The sequence below is a fragment of the Rhinoraja longicauda genome, chromosome 16 (assembly GCF_053455715.1).
Source record: "Rhinoraja longicauda isolate Sanriku21f chromosome 16, sRhiLon1.1, whole genome shotgun sequence".
Taxonomy (NCBI): Eukaryota; Metazoa; Chordata; class Chondrichthyes; order Rajiformes; family Arhynchobatidae; genus Rhinoraja; species Rhinoraja longicauda.
Window position 1 is genome coordinate 28,179,695 of NC_135968.1, and position 22,660 is coordinate 28,202,354.

Here is a 22,660-nt window from a genome sequence, read left to right on the forward strand (position 1 = left end):
GCCTGTCCACAGTGTTTACTTAAAATAGTTCATGCCGATACTGGGCAAGGCAGTTTTCTTTCAAGTGACACAGGACACAGGTTTTTTTATGTGATGTATAAATGCTGACACTGTTGCCTATTTTAATAGGTCATGCCCAGTTGGCTATGGGAGGGTGCAGCAGAAGCAGGGGCCTGCTCCATTCGGGATTCTTAAGCAGCCTCTGCAGCTGAAACAGTGACTGCCACCAAAAACACACATTTATATACAAAAATGCAAAGATAAAGCCAAACATGCCCAGGAGCAGGTGGGTGTTCGGTCCCACTCCACAATACACGATGAACCCAAAGGACATTATCATTCCAATCCCCTAATTAAGACTGTGGCGCCATGACACAGTGGAAGAGTAGCTGCCTTCCAGTGCCAGAGACCCTGGTTCAATCCTGACTACGGGTGCTGTCTGGGCGGAGTTTGCACGTTCTCCCTGGGTCCACGTGGGTTTTCTCTGGGTGCTCCGGTTTCCTCCCACATTCAAAAAACGGAGGATTTGTAGGTTAATTGGCTTTTGTAAATTTTCCCTAGTGTAGGATAGAACTAGTGTACGGGTGATTGTAGGTCGGCCCGGACTCGGTGGGCTGAAGGGCCTGTTTCCACGCTGTACCCCTAAACAAAATTAAACTTGCCACTGGCATCTAGCAAAGGAAAAGGGTGATATCAATTATTTTTAATTGGGGAGCGACCTGAGAAACATTTCCCCAATTGGTTATCAAGGCCTGGCCTCGAGTTGCACAACCCCACCAAGCACAACCCCACCAAGCACAACCCCACCAAGCACAACCCCACCAAGCACAACTGCATATTCAAAGTATAATATTTGTTGCTTATAATCTCACAATATTGGTTTGAAGTTAATGAAAAATCATGTACACCAGCTCCTACAGTTTTTACCAAGCAAGGCAAGGCAAGGTAAATCATCTCTAGTCTTGAATTTTTTCTTTTAATGAAAAGGCCCAAAGATCTGAAGGTCCAGACCAGAAATATAATCTATCCATTTCCTCTACAGATGTCGCCTGGTCCACTGAGTTCCTCCAGCACTTTGTTTTTTCTGACAAAAATATTTGTTTTGTTTGCACTAAGAAGGTTCAGTGTTAGCAATGTACTTTACTATATTAACTGTGCTTTTTTTAAAAGAATGTGGCTTTCAGAACGTGGACATTGTGCATTAGCTATTGACCAGTTCTATTTATTTGTGTGTTTACAATAGGATACATGAGTCAGTTAAGTGACTGGATTATACAGGTAGAAATAGAATGGGCTGATAAAAGTGCGGGAGACAATAGATAACTTTGTATGTGCAGCTTTTGTTTATTGTTACTATCATTTCAGCTGAAAAAAAGAACTAAAGTTAGAGTATTGTATCTAATTTTTATTTAAAGTCCAAAATGCCCAGTGTGGTCAAACAAAGGTAACCTTTGCCCAGTGCGGTCAAACAGTGGCACAGCAGTAGAGTTGCTGCCTTACAGCGCCAGTGACCCGGGTTCAATCCTGACTGTACGTGCTGCCTGTACAGAGTTTGTATGTTCTCCCTATGACTGTTGTGGGTTTTTTCTTGGTGCTGCAGTTTCCTCCCAGACTCCAAAGACCTACAAGTTTGTAGGTTAATTGGCTTCAGTAAAAATTGTAAAATTGTCCCTAGTGTGTAGAATAATGTTAGTGTACGGGGTGATTGCTGGTCGGTGCGGACTCAGTGGGCTGATGGGCTGGTTTAAACTAGAAAAAAAACAAAAATTCAAACCATAATGATTCCCAGTATGTGCTCTCTTCTTGGGTAACTTGATTTGGATCAAAAAGCTTTGGATCTTAATTGAGCTTAACTAATTTGCATATTCTACTTAATGAATATTGAGGCATCAGTTAGAAATGTAAGGTTTTTTACACGTGTCATATTTTGAGGATTTACTGCTGTTATTGGTGTTTCTCAGTGAAGTGTCGTATAAAATTGTCTTTAAATGGAATTATCAATATGGATTGACTTGCTGTATTTTTCTCCTCCTTTGGCAGCCTGAGTTTTCTGCAGATTTTGAGGATGGGAGGGGGAAAGGGAGTTTCCCTGCAATGATCACACCAGCGTACAACAATGCCAAGAGAGCCAACGATCTTGCAAGTGATGTAAGTATTTGGTGGGGAAAAGCAAGTACAGTAAACACTCATTATTACAGACGTCCTTCTAATGGATTTTGGTTATAGCAGACTGCCCGTTTAATAACACAGGCTGCTAGTTACACCGCGGAGGCTATTGAAATTGACAAGGCATAGAAATTGACAAGGCTTTGAAATTGACAAGGCATTGAAATTGACAAGGTATGGAAATTGACAAGCAATTGCTTCAATGGGCACTTAATTATGAAACAATGTAACAAGCAGCCTTTAGCATTTTTAGCTTGCGGTAACAAAAATACATTTTTTGCCATTAAAAAGAAGTTTGTATACTCAGCAAGTGAGTGTCTTTGGAAGGAGAAACGGAGTTAAAGTTAAAGATCAATGTCATTTCATTCTGGACTCTGGGCGGGCAGCTGGTTGAGGGAATGTCACTTAGAGTGGGCCAGGATTTCCTCACCCCACTACATGGCCACCACGATGCCCTGGACTTCCCGCTTTGCTCTCAATCTCTGAATGCGGATATCAGCACTGGGGGCAGCGGTTAGTGCCGTTCCCCAGCTGCGCTGGACAAGGTGGTGCCGGGCGGCCATCTTGGGCCGCTGCTCTCCGTATGGTGAGAGAGGTCCCACTGGGCTCTCAGTAATGGGGCCCCAAGATTCTGACCCGGTGCCCGGGCAGTGATGTCAGTGGGGGACAAACCCTTACTTGATTATAGTGAACAATCGGCAATAATGGACACCATTACCTCCCCCACAGTCTATTATTACAAGGTTTTACTGTATTTCATTGCAATCCCACTGTCATGCCAAAATTAAACTAGTCCAGATTCGAAAGCTGTGGAATATTTTCCTTTCATGTCGTTCTTACAATCTTCATGCTTTTGATCATCAAAGATCTTCCTTGACCTCTTTGAAAAATTGTGCTCTAAACTTTGCACCACTACCCTTCATTCTCATTCCGTAATAGAGTGTAGAAATGATGCGCAGAAAGTTACTATTGAGGATGTATTTTAGGCAGAGTAAATATAAGAAAACATAAAAAGTACAAGCACGAGAACAGGCCCTTTGGCCCACAATGTCTCTGCTGAACATAATGCGAAGATAAACTAATCTCATCTACCTGCACATGATCCATATCCCTCCATATCCCTCCATTCCCTGCATATCCATGTGCCTATCCACAGGCCTCTTAAACATGGCTATCATATTTACCATCAGCACCACCACTGACAATACATTCCAGGCACCCAGCACCCTCTGTTGAAGAAAAGGAACTTCCCCCACATATGCTCCTTAAACTTTGCCCCTTGAACCTTGATGTACATGCCCTCTAGTCTTTGACATTTCCACCCTGGGATAAAAAGTTTTGATTGTCTGCCCTGTCGACGCCTCTCATTATTTTTATTTACTTCTATCAGGTCTCTCCTTAACCTTTGGCATTGCTGCTGTTGTTGTGCTTGTTGTGAATAAGTGCTTGTTGCTGTTTTTGTATCATCAATGCTTATGATTAAGACCTTGTTTAAGAGCCATTTTTTTTTCATGATTATAGATAAAATATAAGAAAGACCATACAATGATGAAAGGATCAGCCCAATACCACACAATGACAGCTGATGAGAACTTAACCATGAAGCGCGCGCAGGAAGTTAACAAGCTTGTCAGTGAGGTAAAGAAGCTTAATTACTCGTGGTTTTCACAACTATCGGCAAAATATTAGAATGGCCCCGTGGGAAGTCAACAGTAACATTGCTAAAAGCATTCAGGCAACTTGGGTGAAGAAGTTATCAGTTGGGAGAATGACTACAGTTTGTTTGGAACGTGGAGGAAGATATATCAATAAAAAGAAAACTACAAGACAATACACCAAATCATATACCGTGTCTCAGTTTAGCGATACTATGTAGAAACAGACCTTTCGGCCCACCAAGTCCGCCTCGACCAACAATCACGTACACTCGTTCTATCCTACACACTCGGGACAATTTACAGAAGCTAATTAACCCATAAACCTGCACATCTTTGGAATGTGGGAGGAAACCGGAGCACCCGGAGAAAACCCACCTGGTCACAGGGATAACGTACAAACTGTACAAATAGCACCCAAGATCAAACCTGGGTGTTTGGCGTGTAAGGCAGCAACTCTACCATTGCGTCACTGTGACGCTCCATCTCTGGGCCGCATGAAAGATTCTCCAATTGACATTAAACTCAAGTGTTCTTATGTTGCTTGCAATATTTATATAAAGGCTGTGAATACTAGACTTTTAAAATATTATCCTATTGTAGTTTAAAGTGTGCATTTATATAAGATATGTAAGATATTTTGTTTGAAAATGATAGAATTTAAAAAAATGTTTTTGACCAAAAGCTACCTCATATTCCTATTAATTAATTATTTTCCTGATAACCTTTTCAGATAGGGTACAGAAAGGACCTAGCCAAATCGAAAGGTTACAGCATTAACTACTGTGAAACACCTCAGTTCAAGAATATTGCTAAATTATCAAAATTTACAAGCAACGTGAGTTATCTCAACTTTGCCCTACTTTTAAAGCTAAAATTATTGCTGCTGAGACCAATGATAGGATGATTGTCATATTTATTTTATTATGAATATAATAGAAATGAAAGATGTACATTTATTCTTTGACATGATTTTAATCCACCCTGGATATGGTTTATTGAATCCTTTCACAAATCCCTTTTTTTGTTATTTTTTTTGTTACTCTTTTCCGGTGATAATGCATGTGGATAATCTAGCTAGATGCAGTGTAAAGTACAATCTGAAGAAGGGTCTCGACCCGAAACGTCACCCATCCATTTTCTCCAGAGATGCTGCCTGACACACTGGCTGAGTTACTCCAGTGCTTTGTGCCTTTTTTTTGTAAACTGGCACCTGCAGTTCCGTGCTTCTGCCATTTACTTTTACTCTGCTTGTGGCCTGATTCTATGATTTTTAAAAAGTGATGGTTTAAACTGCTGGTTCCCAGCCTCTGGCCAAGGCCCAGCGTTGGCCCCAATGATTGAAATTGAACCGTGACATGGTCCAAAATTCTCATTTAAAGATGAACTTAACAAAAGCTATTCCATGCTTTAACTTTGTTTACAATTATTTAATATGATTTTTATTTATTGGTTTAATTTTATGCTTGGAAAGCTGCAAAGCCAATTTTTAATATATAACAAAAAATTCCACAAGGCACAGGAGCAGAATTAAGCCATTCAGCCTATCAAGTCTGCTGTGCCATTCGATCATGGTTGATCTATTTTCCCCTCTCATCCGCATTCTCCTGACTCCTCCCATAACCTTTGACACCTTTACTAACCAAGACCCTATTCATCTCCATTACCTCCATAGCCATCGGTGGCAATGTATTGCACAGATTCACCACCCTCTGGCAAAAGAAAGGGTCAAACCGTTGGACTTATTTTCAGTTATCTTGAGATATCATGATAAATTAACTGATAGTTCTGTCAAAACTATCTGAGTAAAAGCCCTGTCCCAGTTTGACGATTTTTTTAGGCGACCACAAGCGACTAGGCTGTCGCCACACGGTCGCCGGGGTGTCGCGGGCATGGTCGTGAGTAGTCTCCAAAGAGTCGTAGCGTTTTTTTGGTCGTCGCTGGATTTTGTGAGGGCTTGAAATTTATTTATGACTGTTGATTTGATGCCAATGAGTGTAGCTTGACGTCTCCTGACGTGGGCGCTGTCGTGGGTTAGGTTGTCGCCTGGTGATGTAGGTTGTCGCCAGGTTGTCGCCAGGTGATTAAGGTTGTCGCCGGTGCTGACTTCGGCGAATTCCAAGTGTGGACTTGATCTGATCATCCATCAGTGTAATGCGTCCATAAATGATGTTAGGTTTTGTATGTTTTTGCATTTGTATTCTGTTTAAAGTTTGAATTTCAAAGTTTGAAGTTTATTGAAATTTATTGAAGTTTATTACAATATTTTTGTATGCACTGTTGTATGTTCTTATCAACCTTTTAGAAAAAATTGTTTGTATATCAATAAAGGAAATTCTTGACATTTTGACGGAGAAATTGATGTATGAAGTTGTTGTATTTCAGAGTAGTTTCTAATGGCATCACTTTCAAATAGTCATGATGCAGAATGATCGGAAACCCTACCGTACACCCCCTTTTATAGGGAAAGTGGGTGAAACGTGAATTGTCTTCAGTTGTCTTCAGTCTTCAGGGTCATAGCTTGTCGTAGCTTGTCGCGGGTGGACGTAGGTTGACTTCGGTTGTAGTAGGTTGTCGCCTCTGTGGTGGTAGGTTGTCGTAGGTGCGGTCGTACGTGGACTTTCTAATTGCGACGATTGGGTTGCCAGTTTTCAGTAGCTTGCCGTAGCTTGACATCGACTAGGTGGTAGGTTGTTGCAGCTTGTCGTAGACATTGTCGTGGTGGGGGGTCCAGTCACCGTTTTTTCGGCGACCTGCTACGACTATGACAGTTGCCGGCAGTCACCTTAAAAAATGGCTAACTGGGACAGGGCCTTAATGGATGAACTGAATACGTTTTACTGGTCAGTCTTCACAATGGAAGACACCAGCAATGTACCAGAAATTCAAGAGAGTCAGGGGCCAGAAGTCAGTATAGTTGCCATTACTTATAAGGTGCTGAGGAAGCTGAATGTTCTGAAGGTGGGTAAATCACCTGGACCAGGTAGATTACACCCCAGGGTTCAAAAGAGGTACCGGTTGAGATTGTGGAGACATTAGTAGTGATCTTTCAAGTAGTTGAAAAGCAAAAATGTTTGTTTTGTGTGGAAATCTGAAATAAAGTCACAAAATGTTGGAAGTACTCAGCAGGTCAGGGTTCCTCAATTGGATCCAATTGCATTGCTTTTCATTAAAACGGAGAAGCCTTAGGTAACAAATATACTTTAAGTTACAAAGAAGTGAGATGGCTGCAGCGAATAAAGGGAGTGTGGTGTTAGCATTGAGGCAAAGTGAGGCTGAATGACACTGTGATGCTGTCTGGTGCCAGCTGAGAGGGGGGTAAATGGGTGATTATCCATCGATATAGAAATGGAGGGTTGATTAAATAAAGCGAGACAAAAAAACACAATTGCTGGAACTGATCGTTTTTGACACAAACTAGTAAGGCTGGAGTTATCTGAAGTTGCTTTCTCTCGCCTGCATTTTCGTTGCCCATTTTCATTTCTTCCTGACAGATCATCTGAAGTGAACAGACCATACACGACCATTGCTCAGCCAACACCACCAACACTGGTGTCATCCAGTCTCTCATGCATATCAAAGATATCCCCTTATTCCCCCACCCCCCTCTTGAAGCATGGTCATTTACCAACATTTCATTGGTTCCGATGGAAGGTCATCAACCTGAAACGCTGACCACATTTTTCTCTCTCCATAGATCTTGGAATATTTTCAGTGTTCTCAGATATTATATTAGCTATAAATGTACAGTAATGACACCAATGTAGCACAAATTGAGTTTTAACATTTGGTAGCTTTAGACCATTCAGAGCCACTTATGCTGGTTAAGTAGTTTGTGATTGTACGACTGAAATGTGAGGTAAATGTGTAAAGTTGTTCTATTCTCTGTGTAGCTCAAATACAAAGAAAATTACCAAAATCAAGTGAAAGGTCACTACGAAGGAGTTGGCATGGATAGGCGCACAATACATTGCATGAAAGCTGGACTTTTGGCAAGTGATGTGAGTATGAATAAAAAGAGCTATTGTTAAGTTAATCTTTAAATTAATTGACCAGATATCCCAGGAGTGATAGCCCACTTGCACCCATTGCTCTCACGCATACTCTTGCCTGGGGACAATCTTTCAGTGGCATCTTGATACACAAAGTTCGAGACCTACTCATCAGCAGGGAACCCCGTACTTTGACGACTGGCTAAGCTGTACCTTAGTTTTGCCACCTATTAAAACTATCAACATTTTAAGGGCCTAAATATCTCTGACATTTCTGAACATGCAAAAACTGTTATATTTTAAAAGTATACTTAATTTAAAGAAAATAAAAGAATATGGAACTTTAAAGTGCTATTAGTTACCTTTACATTAATCGATACAAAAATACTAACTATCTACAATCTATAATTAATTTAAAGAAAATAATGAAATTTGGGAACTTTAAAAAGTTTTTCATTATTCGATATAAAAATACTATCTACAACTTGTTAATAATTTAAAGAAAATAAAGAAATTTGGAAAAGTTAAGAAGTGATTAATTACCTTTACACTCAATGATACAAAAATACTAACTATCTACATCCTAACTTGGTCCTACACAGATGCTTTTCTCTATTGAAATCAATGAACTCACTAAATCTGCATTACGTTTAACCTGATGCAGCACAACTGCTGGCAAACTGCAGGAAGCTGGCATTCCACAATGCCAGAACACTATTGGAATTACAGCAGGGAGGCACTTTAGGAAGTTTGAGACATTTACAATCCTATACACTAACTTGAGAGTCCTGAACTTCTTGATATTTAAATGGGGAAATGTCAGCAGTAACAAGCAGTTGTTGTGGCATTTCTCAGGAATTCCTCATCTGTTACAGTGTAACTTATTTCCAGTAACTAATTCATAATAATTATAGCCCCACTCTTTATAAATAACAGCGATGGTAATAAATTGGACTGATTACAAATATTCATATTATGTGAGATCGAATGCTCGCCTGTGCTGGATACCTTTTCAAAAGCTGTAAAGTATTTTATAGTAAGTCATTTACATACAAAGGAACACTTTATATAATTTTCTCGGTGTACATGTGCAATCTATTGTACAATGCAAAAAACTAGAAGTGACATGACAAGCTTTCATGACAAGATAGCATTTGATTTGATTTAGACACAAAATGCTGGAGTAACTCAGTGGGTCAGGCAGCCTGTCTGGAGAGAAGGAATGATTTGATTTGTTTGAAATGCAATCCAAATCAGTTTACAGAGTTGAATGTAATCTCAAATGTTATATTATTGCTATTTGCTTGGGTGCAGTAAATATGTATTTGATTCAGAATAGATTGCAAATATATCTATCCTGGTTTTTATTTGTTTATATTTTAAAGAAAGGCACTAAATGTGCACGGAAATCATATTCCAGAAACAATAATTTGATAACGATACCATATCTTGAAATTCCAGACCTATACTCTTAATTTGAAACTGCCCAGTTACTTGATCAAGCAACAGATCAAATCCAGTTTACCCAAGTTAGCGTTTACTTAACACACAGACACTGTTAAGTGCCAGGTTTCTGGTACAAGGGGCATTTTACGTGCTTGAAAAGCTCAAAGTTCATATAATAGAAGAGAGGCAAACCAAATATGTAACTAAAGGTGCAAAAAGGTAGATGTTCAATTACCCAAAGAGGCAACATTGCAGGTTTAATATTAAAAATATGAAGCCCTCATTGACCATCAAGAAAAACTTACAAATCAGAAAGTTCAACTCTGAAGTACCTCAAACTATTTCCTTTTGATTTATTCAACATTGCTTTGTTTCTGTAGTTTGCCTATTGCATATAAGACGAAAGCAAAAATTGTCATATCATAGTTTCCATTAAATATTTCAATCAATTATTAATAGTACTTTTAGGCTAATCCTCCCAGTACGTCTGTTTCCCTGAGGCCTGATCCCAACTAAGCTGCTGGGGCGTGTGTTTGGCTTAGAGGTTCTTTGGGTTTAGAGTGGCTGCTTCCTGCAATGCTCACTTAGTCCTAATGAACTCATTGTAAGCTTGAATTCCTCATCTACAATTTCCCAATCTGCACATTCCAAACAAGTCCTGGTCTTGTTTAGTATTTTCACATGTGGCATCTTATCGAAGTCCTTCTGAAATTCCAACAACAACCACTGACTCAACCACTGACTCAACCACTGATTTATGAAGGGGAAATAATGCTTGACTAATCTGGAATTTTTTGAGGATGTAACAAGTAGAATGGATAACGGAGAGCCAGTGGATGTGGTGTATCTGGACTTTCTAAAAGCCTTTGATAAGGTCCCACACAAGAGATTAGTGTGCAAAATTAGAGCACATGGTATTGGGGATAGTATAACAGTATAACAGAACTTTATTTGTCGTTCGGTACCGAAGTACCGAACGAAACTACATAGCAGTCATAGAAAAAAAGAACACAAGACACATAGCCCCAACACAAACGTCCATCACAGTGACTCCAAACACCCCCTCACTGTGATGGAGGCAACAAAACTTCCACTCTCTTCCCCACGCCCACGGACAGACAGCTCGTCCCCGACCGACCCGCACAGTCCCCGCAAGGGGATGGAAGTCCCCCCGGCCGAATCGCACCGGGCGCAGAAACGTCTCGCGGCCGAGCCGGGCGATGGAAGGCCCCGCGACCAAGCCTTGCGCAGCTAAGTCCCGTGGTCGAGCCGCACCGGGCGATGTTAAGTCCCGCAGCCGAGCCGCACCGGGCGATGTTAAGTCCCGCAGCCGAGCCGCTGAGAACTGGTTGGCAGACAGGAAGCAAAGAGTAGGAATTAACGGGTCCTTTCCAGAATGGCTGCCAGTGACTAGTGGGGTGGCGCAAGGCTCGGTGCTGGGACCCCAGTTATTTACAATATATATTAACAAATTAGACGAGGGCATTAAATGTGACATCTCCAAGTTTGCAGATGACACAAAACTGGGTGGCAGTGTGGGCTGCGATGAGGATGCTATGAGGCTGCTGGGTGACTTGGATAGGTTGGGAGAGTGGGCAGATGCATGGCAGATGCAGTATAATGTGGATAAATGTGAGGTCATCCACTTTGGTGGAAAGAACAGGAAGGTAGATTATTATCTGAATGGTGTCACATTAGGAAAAGGGGAGGTGCAACGAGACCTGGATGTGCTTGTACATCTGTCACTGAAAGTAAGTATGCAGGTACAGCAGGCAGTGAAGAAAGCTAATGGCATGTTGGCCTTCATTGCGAGAGGATTTGAGTTTAGAAGCAAGGAGGTCCTACTGCAGTTGTACAGGGCCCTGGTGAGACCGCACCTGGAATATTGTGTGCAATTTTGGTCTCCTAACTTGAGAAATGACATTATTGCTATTGAGGGTGTGCAGCGTAGGTTCACCAGGTTAATTCCCACGATGGTGGGACTGACATATGATGAAAGAATGGATTGACTGGGCTTTTATTCACTGGAATTTAGAAGGATGTGAGGGAATCTTATAGAAACTTATAAAATTCTTAAGGGATTGGACAGGCTAGATGCAGGAAAAATGTTTCTGATGTTGGGGGTGTCCAGAACCAGTGGGTCATAGTTTAAGAATAAGGGGTAGGCCATTTAGGACCGAGATGAGGAATTTTTTTTTCACCCAGAGAGTTGTGAATCTGCGGAATTCTCTGCCACAGAAGGCAGTGGAGGCCAATTCGCTGGATGTTTTCAAGAGAGAGTTAGATTTAGCTCTTAGGGCTAAAGGAATCAAGGGATATGGGGAAAAAGCAGGAACAGGGTACTGATTTTAGATGATCAGCTGTGATCATATTTAATGGGGGTGCTGGCTCAAAGGGCCGAATGGCCTACTCCCGCACCTATTTTTCTATGTTTCTATGTTTCTTTAACTGTCTCCCCTCCACACCTGCGTACTAATATTTCACCAGCACCACACTACCCAGATTTCCCTCAATGGTGGACCATGTGAAGGGATCCTTGCCTTTTGTGAGGTTGATTCTGTGTGCTAGAGCCCTGACAAATTTTCCAATAAACAAAGCAACGAGGGTCCCAACCCAAAATATTGCCTGTCCATTCCCTCCACTGATCCCATCTTGTTGGTGGGTGGCACTGTGTGGCAGCTGGTAGAGCTGCTGCCTCACAGCACCAAAGAACTGTGTTCGATCCTGACTTTAGACTTTAGATTTTTAGACTTCAGAGGTACAACGGGAAATGGGCCCTTCAGCACCACCTAGTCCGTGCTGACCAGCGATCACCTTGTACACTAACACTATCCTACATATTAGGGACAATGTTTTACAACTTACTGAAGCCAATTAACTTACAAACCTGTACGCCTTTGGAACGTGGGAGGAAACCGCAGCACTCAGGGAAAACCCATGCAGTCACAGGGAGAATGTACAAACTCCATACAGGTAGCACCTGTAGTCAGGATCGAACCCGGGCCTCTGGAACTGTAAGGCAGCAACCCTACCGCAGCGCCACTGTGCCGCCCTCAGGTGCTGTCTGTGTGGTGTTTGCACATTGTGACCACGTGGGTTTCCACCAGGTCCTCCAGTTTCCTACCACATCCCAAGGATGTGCCTGTAGGGTAATTGGTCTCTATAAATTTCCCCTGGTGTGTAGGGAGTCTGTAGTACTCTGGTGTGAATGGGTGATTGATGGTTGGCATGGATTCGTTAGGTCAAAGGGTCTATTTCCATGCTGTATCTCTAAACTAACGATGTTGCCTGACCCACTGAGTTCCTCCAGTTTGCTCAAGATGCCAGTATCTGCAGTTCCTGATGTCTCCAAAACAATACTTTAACTCCAGTTGCAACCACTGTCCAAATTCTGGGCTATCATACGGAATATTGCCTGTGTTCATGTCAAATAGCCAGCTCTCCAAATTACTCTGAGTGGGGTGACTGGATGGTTCCTGGGAAATATGTTTAAAGCAAGAAATGTGGCCTCAAGGAATTTATTTAGTGGAAATGTTTCAGTGTCAATATTTATTCATTTTCTAAGCCAAACCAATATAACGGACTTTTGATGAACTTAAATATTAGATTTCTTTGGTTCTGGTCCACTTCCATGACATTAGATGAAAGTTTAAAGAGTGAGCAGTGATGGTATTATTGGCAACATTGATTTCACCATAGTGAAAGTTATGTAAGAGATATATCAACACATACTTTTGAGGAAAGGCCATGGCAGCATTTGCAATTAATTGCCTTCTCTGCTGATATTAATTCAACTCCGTCAGTCATTTAGTTGACTAATTTCTCCAAGTTAGTTTACCCTGTCAGCACATGAAGCTGAAGTGTATATAGCTGTACAATAATATTTCTCAAGCCTTTCATAAATGTCAAATCTACTATATCATCAGTTGGCAATGTATGAAACTGTTCTCATTGTATTTCAAGTTTCAAGCTCTTTGCTATTTAAACAGTTTTTCACTTTTGTTAATATCTGCTTGTCATTCACATAATTCCTTTTCCCTACTTCAATTTTCTCTTTAATTATACTCAAACAATGTAAAAATGATCACCATGATGAGCCCCACTGATGTGCCAGTGAGACCATTGTTGGCCTGTGTGTCTATGAATATACAAATGTTCATCACATTTGTACTCATTCACAGACCTTCCATTGGACTGGAATGTGGGCTGGTTAGAAACAAATTTCCTTAGGATTTGGTACCAGAGCGGTCTGGGCAGTCAATTGTGCAATTCTGTCTTAGGTTTGACCCCAGCTGTGAGCCAGTGTCATTTGGGTCGAGAAAGAATATAGAGGGAGAGCCATTTCTGGGCAGTTTCCCACAATCTTGTCAGTTGCCTTGTGGCATGCTACGTGGTGCAGCGGTAACGTGGCTATCTTAGAGGGCCGGAGATTTGGTTTAATTCTGACTATGGGTGTTGTCTATATGGAGTTTGCATGTTCTCCTTGTGACCTCATAGGTTTTCTCTAGGTGTTCTGGCTTCTTCCCACACTCCAAAGACATGCAGGTTTATAGGTGAATTGGCTTCTGTAAAATTGGCGACAGTCCAGGAACATCAGGTCTTTTCTCGCTTCAACATAAGAATAAATATTTGCTTTCTTGACTAAGCTGAGTATTCTTAATACAAACCAATATTTCACAGTTATATATTGATAGATATTAATATTCAGCCATTGTCATTGACAAACTCAGAACATAAATTTATATCTAGTTTTGAAAACGTTGTCATATCAGTAAATGCAGAATATTTGAAATGTAATGTTTAATGCAAAATAATGACTTTGGATTTTTTTTACAGAGGAAGTACAAACGTGACTTGGAAGGGGACAAAATGCTTTGCTTTTATCCAGCTGACGTCACACCCTCCTATGAAACACTGATGAAATTGGTCCCATTAAAAGATGTAAGACTACAGATGCTTCAGTAATTCCAGTTTTCACCACTCTGAATGACTTTTCCAAATTTACAGCTACATTCCAATTGCACTTTTCTGTCTCTTCCACATGGCTGATCTTCAGGAGTAAGCTCAGACAATTATTTTTATGAGTATTTTAATCATAATGGGAATCAAATGTTAATAAATCTTTTGGTGATCCCATCTCTCTCTCCCTCCATAATCTCCTCCAGTCCTACTACAATTGTCCCCAGACATTTTGACTTTTGATTTTTTATAGCATTCCCAAATTGTACATCTCTGACAGTCATGAATTCAACTGCTAAGTCTAGAATTCCCTAATTAAATCTTTTTGGCTCTATGCCTCTTCACTTTTGATCTCTTGTCAAATGTTTCCTTATGTGGTTCTGTGTCAAATTTTGATCAGTAATGGTCCCAAAATGAGGCTTTAGACATTTAACTGTGCTAAAGACACTTGTCGAAATAGGCTGCCACTGTGCTGCCAGTCAGTGAAAAGACTATACATGATTGCAATCAAGCCGTCCATAGTGTACAGATACACTGGGTATTCAGAGGATGTAAATCATGCTATATAAATGCTCATTCTTTCTTTTAATATAATTTGAGGCAAGAAATTGCACTTTTATTGTAAAGAAATAAACTTATAGAATGGTTTGATTTTTTTATTGCCAGTGGTACCAATATGCTTATATTAGAGAACGTTTTCTGAAATATTTTGTATCAGGATGCTACCTGTTTAGTAATCAATACTAAACTACAGGAATGGATTAACCTGTATGGGATTAATTCAGTGAGTGGGGTGATGTTGCAATAGAAAGTATATTTCATTGCCTGGAAGGCTCTTAACTTTTAAACAGACGAGGCTGACGATTGCAGGGTCACCTTGTTAATTTGACGTCATAATGGGCTGCAGCCCATCCAGATTCCTTGTCAAATTATTTGTCATCACTGGTTCAAAATAACAGGGAGGTAAAAAAAAAAAATGTTTTTGTAAACCTTTTATCAGAATACTGATAAGGATGTATTGCAAATGGCAGGATGTTGATAAAGCTGTATGGACATAATATATTGAAATAGTAAATCAAAATGTCACAGCATTGAAGCAAAGAGGCAATGTTAAATTTATATATATATTTTGTTAAATTACTATCAGCGTCAAAGAATATCTATTCAAGGCTAGGAAGGATGTTAACGTCATGGAATAGGTAGTGAGTAGACACTAATATGAAAACAGGCATGAGAGACCTTTGTTAAGCAGAGAACAGAGGAACAACCTTTTTTTATTTTTATGAGGAAGGTTAAGAGGAATCATAGAGGATTCTCTGAACAAATTAATTTATATCTTTCCCACAGATCGGCGAGTCAATAATTACAGCAAAATTTAAGATTAATATCAAGAGAATGAAGAGATTGAATGATATTTATATCTAGAGGATTTTTAGGATGCAAATTAAGGAACCAGAACAACAGGGGAAGCAAATTTACCAATTGGAGTTTAAAGAAATGGACTAGTGTTTGAAACTGATAAATGTACAGACACTAGATGAAGAGACAAAGAATAAGTGAATACCATTTCCTCTGGCCAATGGAACAAATTACTTATTCTATATCATAAACTTCTATGATCCAAGTGTTTGAAGTTTCAAGACAAATGTTCTGGTTATGGAGTGTGTTTATAAATTCTAAATGCTCGTAAATTAAAAAAAAATATATAACCTGTATAGTACATGGGATTTTTTTACTCGTCTTTCTATATCTTTGTACTGTTCTGTGTGGTTCCAGATGTACTACAGGCAACACGTGGATAAACTAAAATATACATCAGTAACGGACACTCCTGAGTTAGTTCGAGCAAAGACTAATGCACAGCAGATAAGTAATGTAAGCTAATGAAAATTTCCCAAATTAATACTTGAATAAGGGATGAATTACTTGGTGAAATGTTAGCAATGGTGAAAATAACCATTAAAGGACACAAAGTGCTGGAGTAATTCATTGGATTCCAGAACCAGGGGACACAGTCTAAGAATAAAGGGGAGGCCATTTAAAACAGAGGTGAGAAGAAACTTTTTCACCCAGAGAGTTATGAATTTGTGCAATTCTCTGCCACAGAAGGCAGTGGAGACCAATTCACTGGATGAATTTAAAAGAGTTAGATAGAGCTCTAGGGGCTAGTGGAATCAAGGGATATGGGGAGAAGGCAGGCACTGGTTACTGATTGTAGATGATCATCCATGATCACATTGAATGGCGGTGCTGGCTCAAAGGGTCAAATGGCCTCCTGCAACTATTTTCTATGTTTCTATGGGTCAGGCAGTATTTCTGGAGAACATAGAGAGGGGACATTTTGTGTTGGGACCATTCTGCAGACATATTTTTAAAGCAATTGTTTAAAAAAAATGAAAACAAGTGTTTTGAAAATATTCATTTTAATGGAATATTTTTAGACATTGGGGAATTAATGGTAAATGCAGATTACATTTTTTCGTTCCATCTCTTCTCAGCAGGAAAAATCCATAAAGAGACAATTTACTGCTATCATTGTCAGTTAGGGACTGCAGATATGTTTAACTTGCTTTGTTCCCCATGAGTCTTAGTTAACACAATTGAGCCTCGGTTTCTGTTCTTTACAGTTGAATTATCGAGCGCAGTATGAAAAAACCAAATCCCAGTACACATTGCCTCTTGAAGTGCCGCAATTAGTTAAGGCCAAGGCTAATGCTGATCTCTATAGTGATGTGAGTACCAATGCTTGCTTATTATTCCACACTTCTTATTCTACATTGCAACTTAGTACCTCATTTTACAAAATGGATTTATTAATGTAATCATAAATCTGATTGATAAGCTTTGATTAACTGTTGAAGTTGTGTTTTATAACTACAGGCAAAAGATGTAAAATTAGATTTGTTAATTTCGAAGTGCCTTTAACATTTATACATCTATATAATCTATCTAATATATAGATGTATAATATATTGATGTATGTGCACATCTTATAAGGATGTACATACATTTGTATATTATATTATTCACAAAATACTGGAGTAACTCAGCAGGTCGGGCAGCATCTCGGGAGAGAAGGAATGGGTGACGTTTCGGGTCGAGACCCTTCTTCAGACTGAAGAAGTACATACATTTGTATATTATATATCTGTATAAACATTTATACATCGATTGGATTTGAATGAGATCTGTATTTGTGGTGTGTAACATGTGTAACAGATGTGTTAATCTTAAAATCTTAAAATCTTAAAATGAACAAATATGATTTTATAACGTTCGACTATTTACAAAATACAAATTCAAAATTCTGATTAACATCTGTATGGATAGTAGGAACAGAGTGGGGTTTAGTTGAAGTAAGATCACTAGAGGGGTCAGCTTGCAATCTTGCACATATGACCAGTTACTGATTGAACCATCCAGGAGCAGCAAGTGACTTCAATGTGGCTGGACTACCTTTAGCATGCATTGGCCCTGAACATTCTGAAAGAATGAGGTGGCAACAGTCCATCTGCAACACAGTGGAGGGAGGTAATGAAGGGAGCAGTGTCCAGTAGCAAGTGCAGCAGCTTGGGCCTGTGACAGAGATTGGGGGGGATAACCAGAATTCCCAGTCTTCCTTGGGCCCCACGTTATTCATTTCCCATGGTATTGCTGGGATAAGGTGTATACTGTACATCATCACCCTTCCCATTCTGATCTCATTAATGTTGGACTCTAGCCCCTGGGATGAATGTGTAGGAAGGAACTGCAGATGCTGTTTAAAACTGAAGATAGACACAAAAAGCTGGAGTAACTCAGCGGGACAGGCAGTATCTCTGGAGAGAAGGAATGGGTGATGTTTTGGGTCGAGACCCTTCTTCAGACTGGTCTGAAAAAGGGTCTTGAGCCGAAACGTCACCCATCCCTTCTCTCCTGAAATGCTGCCTGTCCCGCTGAGTTACTTTTTGTGTCTACCCTGGGATGAATGAAAAGATTTGGAGCCAAATCTGCATGCATAAAGAGGAAATCCAGTGTCACGGTAAACTGATGTTATTCTCTAAAATAACATTTGACTGGAAATCTTAATAGGTCTAGAAATGTTTGCAGAAAGATTGCAAGAAATTCTTAAGAGGTCAAACGGCTTCAGTGGAGGGAAAATAACGTCCTGGGGTAATTTTAATGCTGTCTCCACAGATGCTGCCTGACCCATTGAGTAATTCCAGGGTCTGTTATTTTTATTTCAGATTTCCAGCGGGTTCAGTTTTTTTGCTTTTGAATCACTGTTACTCGAATTTGATTTTTCACACTGTACTACTAAATGGAAGCCAGAAGATGGCAGTATTATCCCATATAAATAGCAATTTGACATTTACTGATCCTTGACTGATCTGCAGTATTAACACAACTCACTTAATCACTCGTTTCCTAAGTTTACTTCAGTCAAAGAGAGTTTACAGATTAATTTATTAAAGTTACTTTCGCACCAGTCCATGTGTTGACGCTTGTTGGTACACACTTGGATGAATCTTTTTGGACTTATTGGACTTAATAATTCATTTCTTTTACTCGTATGTCTGTTTTAATTGCAAAAAGATTTAAGTAGTCTTGCTGTGAGATTATAGACATCGGGAAAGTGAAACATTTTGGTTAAAAAGCACGAAGAGTGGAAATGTTATATTCGGATACAATGTGAAGTGAAAAAATGAACAAAGGGAGACTATTTCTTGTGCTGGAAATCTTGAAAACCAGAGGGCATGGACTTACTGTGAATAGCTAAAGAAATGAATGTGACATAAGGAACATCTTTTTCACAAACGTATATGAAAGCATGGTGGAAGCAGGTTGAATTAACAGCTTTCAAAATAAAATAGAAAACTACATGAAAGGGAAAAACTTGTCGAACTGCGGGGAATAGGGTTAACTGTTTTTCCCTTGTGAAAAAACTAGCTTAGAACAAATTGGCTAAATAATCTCCTTTTGTTATTTAATAATTCCTTGATTCTATTTATGTTTGTATCAGAGGAGTCACTCAGTCAGTGCTCTGGCCGACTCCTTCTGTGGTTAAAAACAGGCAAAGCTGGAATTCGCAGCAATTGCAGTCTCCGCAGCAAAGAGCTGCCGATAGTTTGAAATGGACCAAATTTTGGGTTGCTGAATAAGGGAGGAGTTGCGGAGGGACCAAAAGGAAAGTAGAAAGATAGGATGGAGTGCAAGAACAATATATTGACTCAAGTGATGATGGTTGTGAATTTATAGAAGGTCATATGGAATAGGAGTAGAATTAGGCCATTCGGCCCAGCAGGTCTACTCCACCATTTAATCATGGCTGATCTATCTCTCCCTCCTAACCCCATTCTCCTGCCTTCTCCCCATAACCTCTAACACCTGTATAGTTTCAAAATGCACCAAACTGACAATTCAGTACCAATTGTGGGTCAGCATTAACACTTCAACTAAACCCCAGTATTGGGTGGGCTGATATTCAGATCCCCATCAGCATTCTTTTCCATGTGATGTTAAACTCGTACATTCTTTCAGATGGCAGATTTAAAAAAAATCTCATGACAGTTCTTGAAGAATATTAACGGAATTCTCTCCTGTATTACAGACCATATTTATCCCTCAACCAAAGACATTAAATTAGGATATTTCACTATACTCACTTTGCTGTTTGCGGAAGCTTGTTTTGCTCCAAGTTGTTCCTATATAGCCTAAGTTACAGCACTGACACTTCAGAGGTACAGGTCCACCACTAATTTTCAGGCAACTAGTGGTCCAGCACCTCCTTTAATCTGGATAAAATTATGAGAGTGCACTTGAAATCCCCCCCTGGAAGTTTCCCTGAAAATGTAGCACCTAGACCGGGTGAGGCATCTGTTATCGACCTCATGGCCGATTTCATGGCCGATTGGCGGGTCGAAGTTGCCCCCTGCAGACGGGGCTCTGGAACTCCGGCCCGACCGGAGTCGACTTCCAAGGCCAACATTGCGGGCTGGTATAATGGCCCGCTGATGGCCAGGGTGGACCACCCCAGTACCGTTCGACTCCTCTCGGAGGCCGTGACATCTGTTGTCCAGCAAAACAGACCATCTAGCAAGGCCCAGGAACCAAGGGTGCCAGAAAATCAGTGGTGCACCTGTATTTCATGTGTTGTAAACTATTTGAAACATTCTGAGTTTGAGGCACTATATTAAGTATTTTTTACTATCAGACGTGCACTCAGTTTATTTATAGAACGTACAATCAGTTTCTATACAAAGAGGGGCTTGTAAACCAGCTTTTATCTGCCAAACGTTCTCCTGCTTCTCCCTTCCAGCTTTCTTTCCACATACAACCCCCCCCTCCCGCTCCCCCACAATCATTCTGTAGAAAGGACCCAACCCAAATGTCCTATTCATGTTCTCCAAAGATGCTGCCAAACCTGCCGAGTTACATTGCGTCCTTTGCTAAAAATTCCAAATGTTCGCTCAATGTGTAACTCATATCAACTCATCTCTCTGTCCTCAAAAAGGGTTCCGACCCGAAATGCCACCCATCCTTTTTCTCCAGAGAAGCTGCCTGTCCCGCTGAGTTACTCCAGCACTTTGTGTCTATTCTCAACTCTAGGCTCTCCAGCTAGAGGAAACCACATTTTAATCTATGGGCTCGTATAGCACAGGAAGCCATTCGGCCTCTCATGGCCCTGCTGACCATTTGAAAGAGCTGCATTAGTCAAACAAGCTCACTGTTCTTGCACCATTGTTCTGCAGTTTGCCCATCATTGCCCCAAATCTTTGAATGGTGTTTGGCATCCTTCCATCTGTGAGAGATGCCCGTGATATCTTTGACTATTTTTGGCATATATCATTTAGGTATTTTCAAATGCGTAAACATACCTCGTATATAATTTGAAAAAAACCCCTCTCTGTTCTCAGGTCAAATACAGGGAGCTCTGGGAAAAGAATAAAGGTAAAGGTTTTCAAGTGAACCTGGATTCGATAGCTCTCTTAGCTGCTAAAACCTCTGGGAATTTGGCAAGTGATGTAAGTTGATGCAATCTTTCTTTACAGTTTTCCCTTAATAAAGCCATTTTCACGGATAATGGTGATTATTTATTCCCTGTATGGTAGGGTGAACTGATATTGAATGTTGAAAATTATTTACTGATCGGCAAAAAGATCTCGTGATCTTGCTCACAGAACGTGGGAACGTGTTTTGGGAAAGAATTGTTAGAGCAAAACACATTTATGGTCTTGTGAAAAAAATTGTCAAAGATCCTTAGACAAAGACTTATTTCATATAGGAAAGAACTGCAGATGCTGGTGTAAATCGAAGGTAGACACAAAATGCTGGAGTAACTCAGCGGGTCAGGCAACATCTCTGGAGAGAAGGAATGGGAGACCCTTCAGTCTGAAGAAGGGTCTCGACCCAAAACGCCACCCATTCTTCTCTCCAGAGATGCTGCCTGGCCCACTGAGTTACTCGCAATGGAATATTTTGCTCAATAGATACAAAGGTGGTGATTTCTTTCTGAGTTCAAAGAGTTGAAGCATGATCTAACCAGAGCATCTAAGATGATAAAAGTTATGACAGGATAGATACAGAGAAAATTGTTTTGCTGATAGGCCATCTTACAAGGAAGTTCAATTTTAAAACGTCTAAAGAAGTATTTTTACATGCAAATGTTAGAAATCTGGAATCAACTTTCCAAAAGGCTGTGGATGGTGGCTTAATCATGATCATGGTGACTATAAAAGCCAATTTTTTCCTTTGCTAGGCAGGGATATCAAAGTATGTGAAGTAGGGTTGAGTAAATGGAGTCAAGGAACAAAGCAACTAAGATTTGCTTGAGTCATAGAACAAGCTCGAGGGGTTTATGCATTACTGAGGGTTTCTCTCAGGCCTTGTGTTGCCACCCCTATATCATCTTCCTCACAATGTTAGCCCAACAACCCCTCTCCAATACTGACCATTTTCATCCTAATCTCAGTGCATCTGCTGCTGAAACCCTCATTTGATCCTCAATTTGACAACCATGATTCCTCATTTTGCTGTAAAAACATTGACCTTTTTTGGGGCTGTGTGAGTTAATTTTATGAATACTTTACTTTATTTTTACGACAACAAATTGCTCACCATTCTCAGTGCAGAGAAATGCACTGGATTGGAATCAGAATTCTGAAATCTTACTTCAAGAAATTTTAGGCAGGAAATTGTTCCTTTTGTAAATCATGGAACAGTTGAATGGTTCAATGGTTCTTTATTGTCACGTATGCACAGCACTGTGAATCTCCTTTGCACAACCACAAATGTACAGTCGCCATATTTTGCCACCTTTTATAAAGAAAAAAAAACAGCCCATAGTCCAAAGTCCGGTAACCATGTTGAAAGTACTGGAGCACTCCCCATCCAGTTATTCCAATGCTGTCCTAGTTGGTCTTTCTCCTTCCAAGCTGCGCAAACTTCACATCATTACAGAAT

The 22,660-nt window shown here is 40.2% G+C and overlaps 1 protein-coding gene across 1 annotated transcript in view; it reads left to right on the top strand.

Annotated features, from left to right (window-relative positions):
• Window positions 1-22,660, top strand: part of nrap (nebulin-related anchoring protein) — an 86,747-nt gene that overhangs the window by 14,866 nt on the left and 49,221 nt on the right. Inside the window, exons 8-15 of the mRNA XM_078412840.1 lie at window positions 2,041-2,148; window positions 3,688-3,804; window positions 4,555-4,659; window positions 7,715-7,822; window positions 14,096-14,200; window positions 15,995-16,093; window positions 16,846-16,950; window positions 21,115-21,222. Coding sequence (XP_078268966.1) covers window positions 2,041-2,148; window positions 3,688-3,804; window positions 4,555-4,659; window positions 7,715-7,822; window positions 14,096-14,200; window positions 15,995-16,093; window positions 16,846-16,950; window positions 21,115-21,222 — 855 coding nt within the window. The remainder of the gene's footprint in view (window positions 1-2,040; window positions 2,149-3,687; window positions 3,805-4,554; window positions 4,660-7,714; window positions 7,823-14,095; window positions 14,201-15,994; window positions 16,094-16,845; window positions 16,951-21,114; window positions 21,223-22,660) is intronic.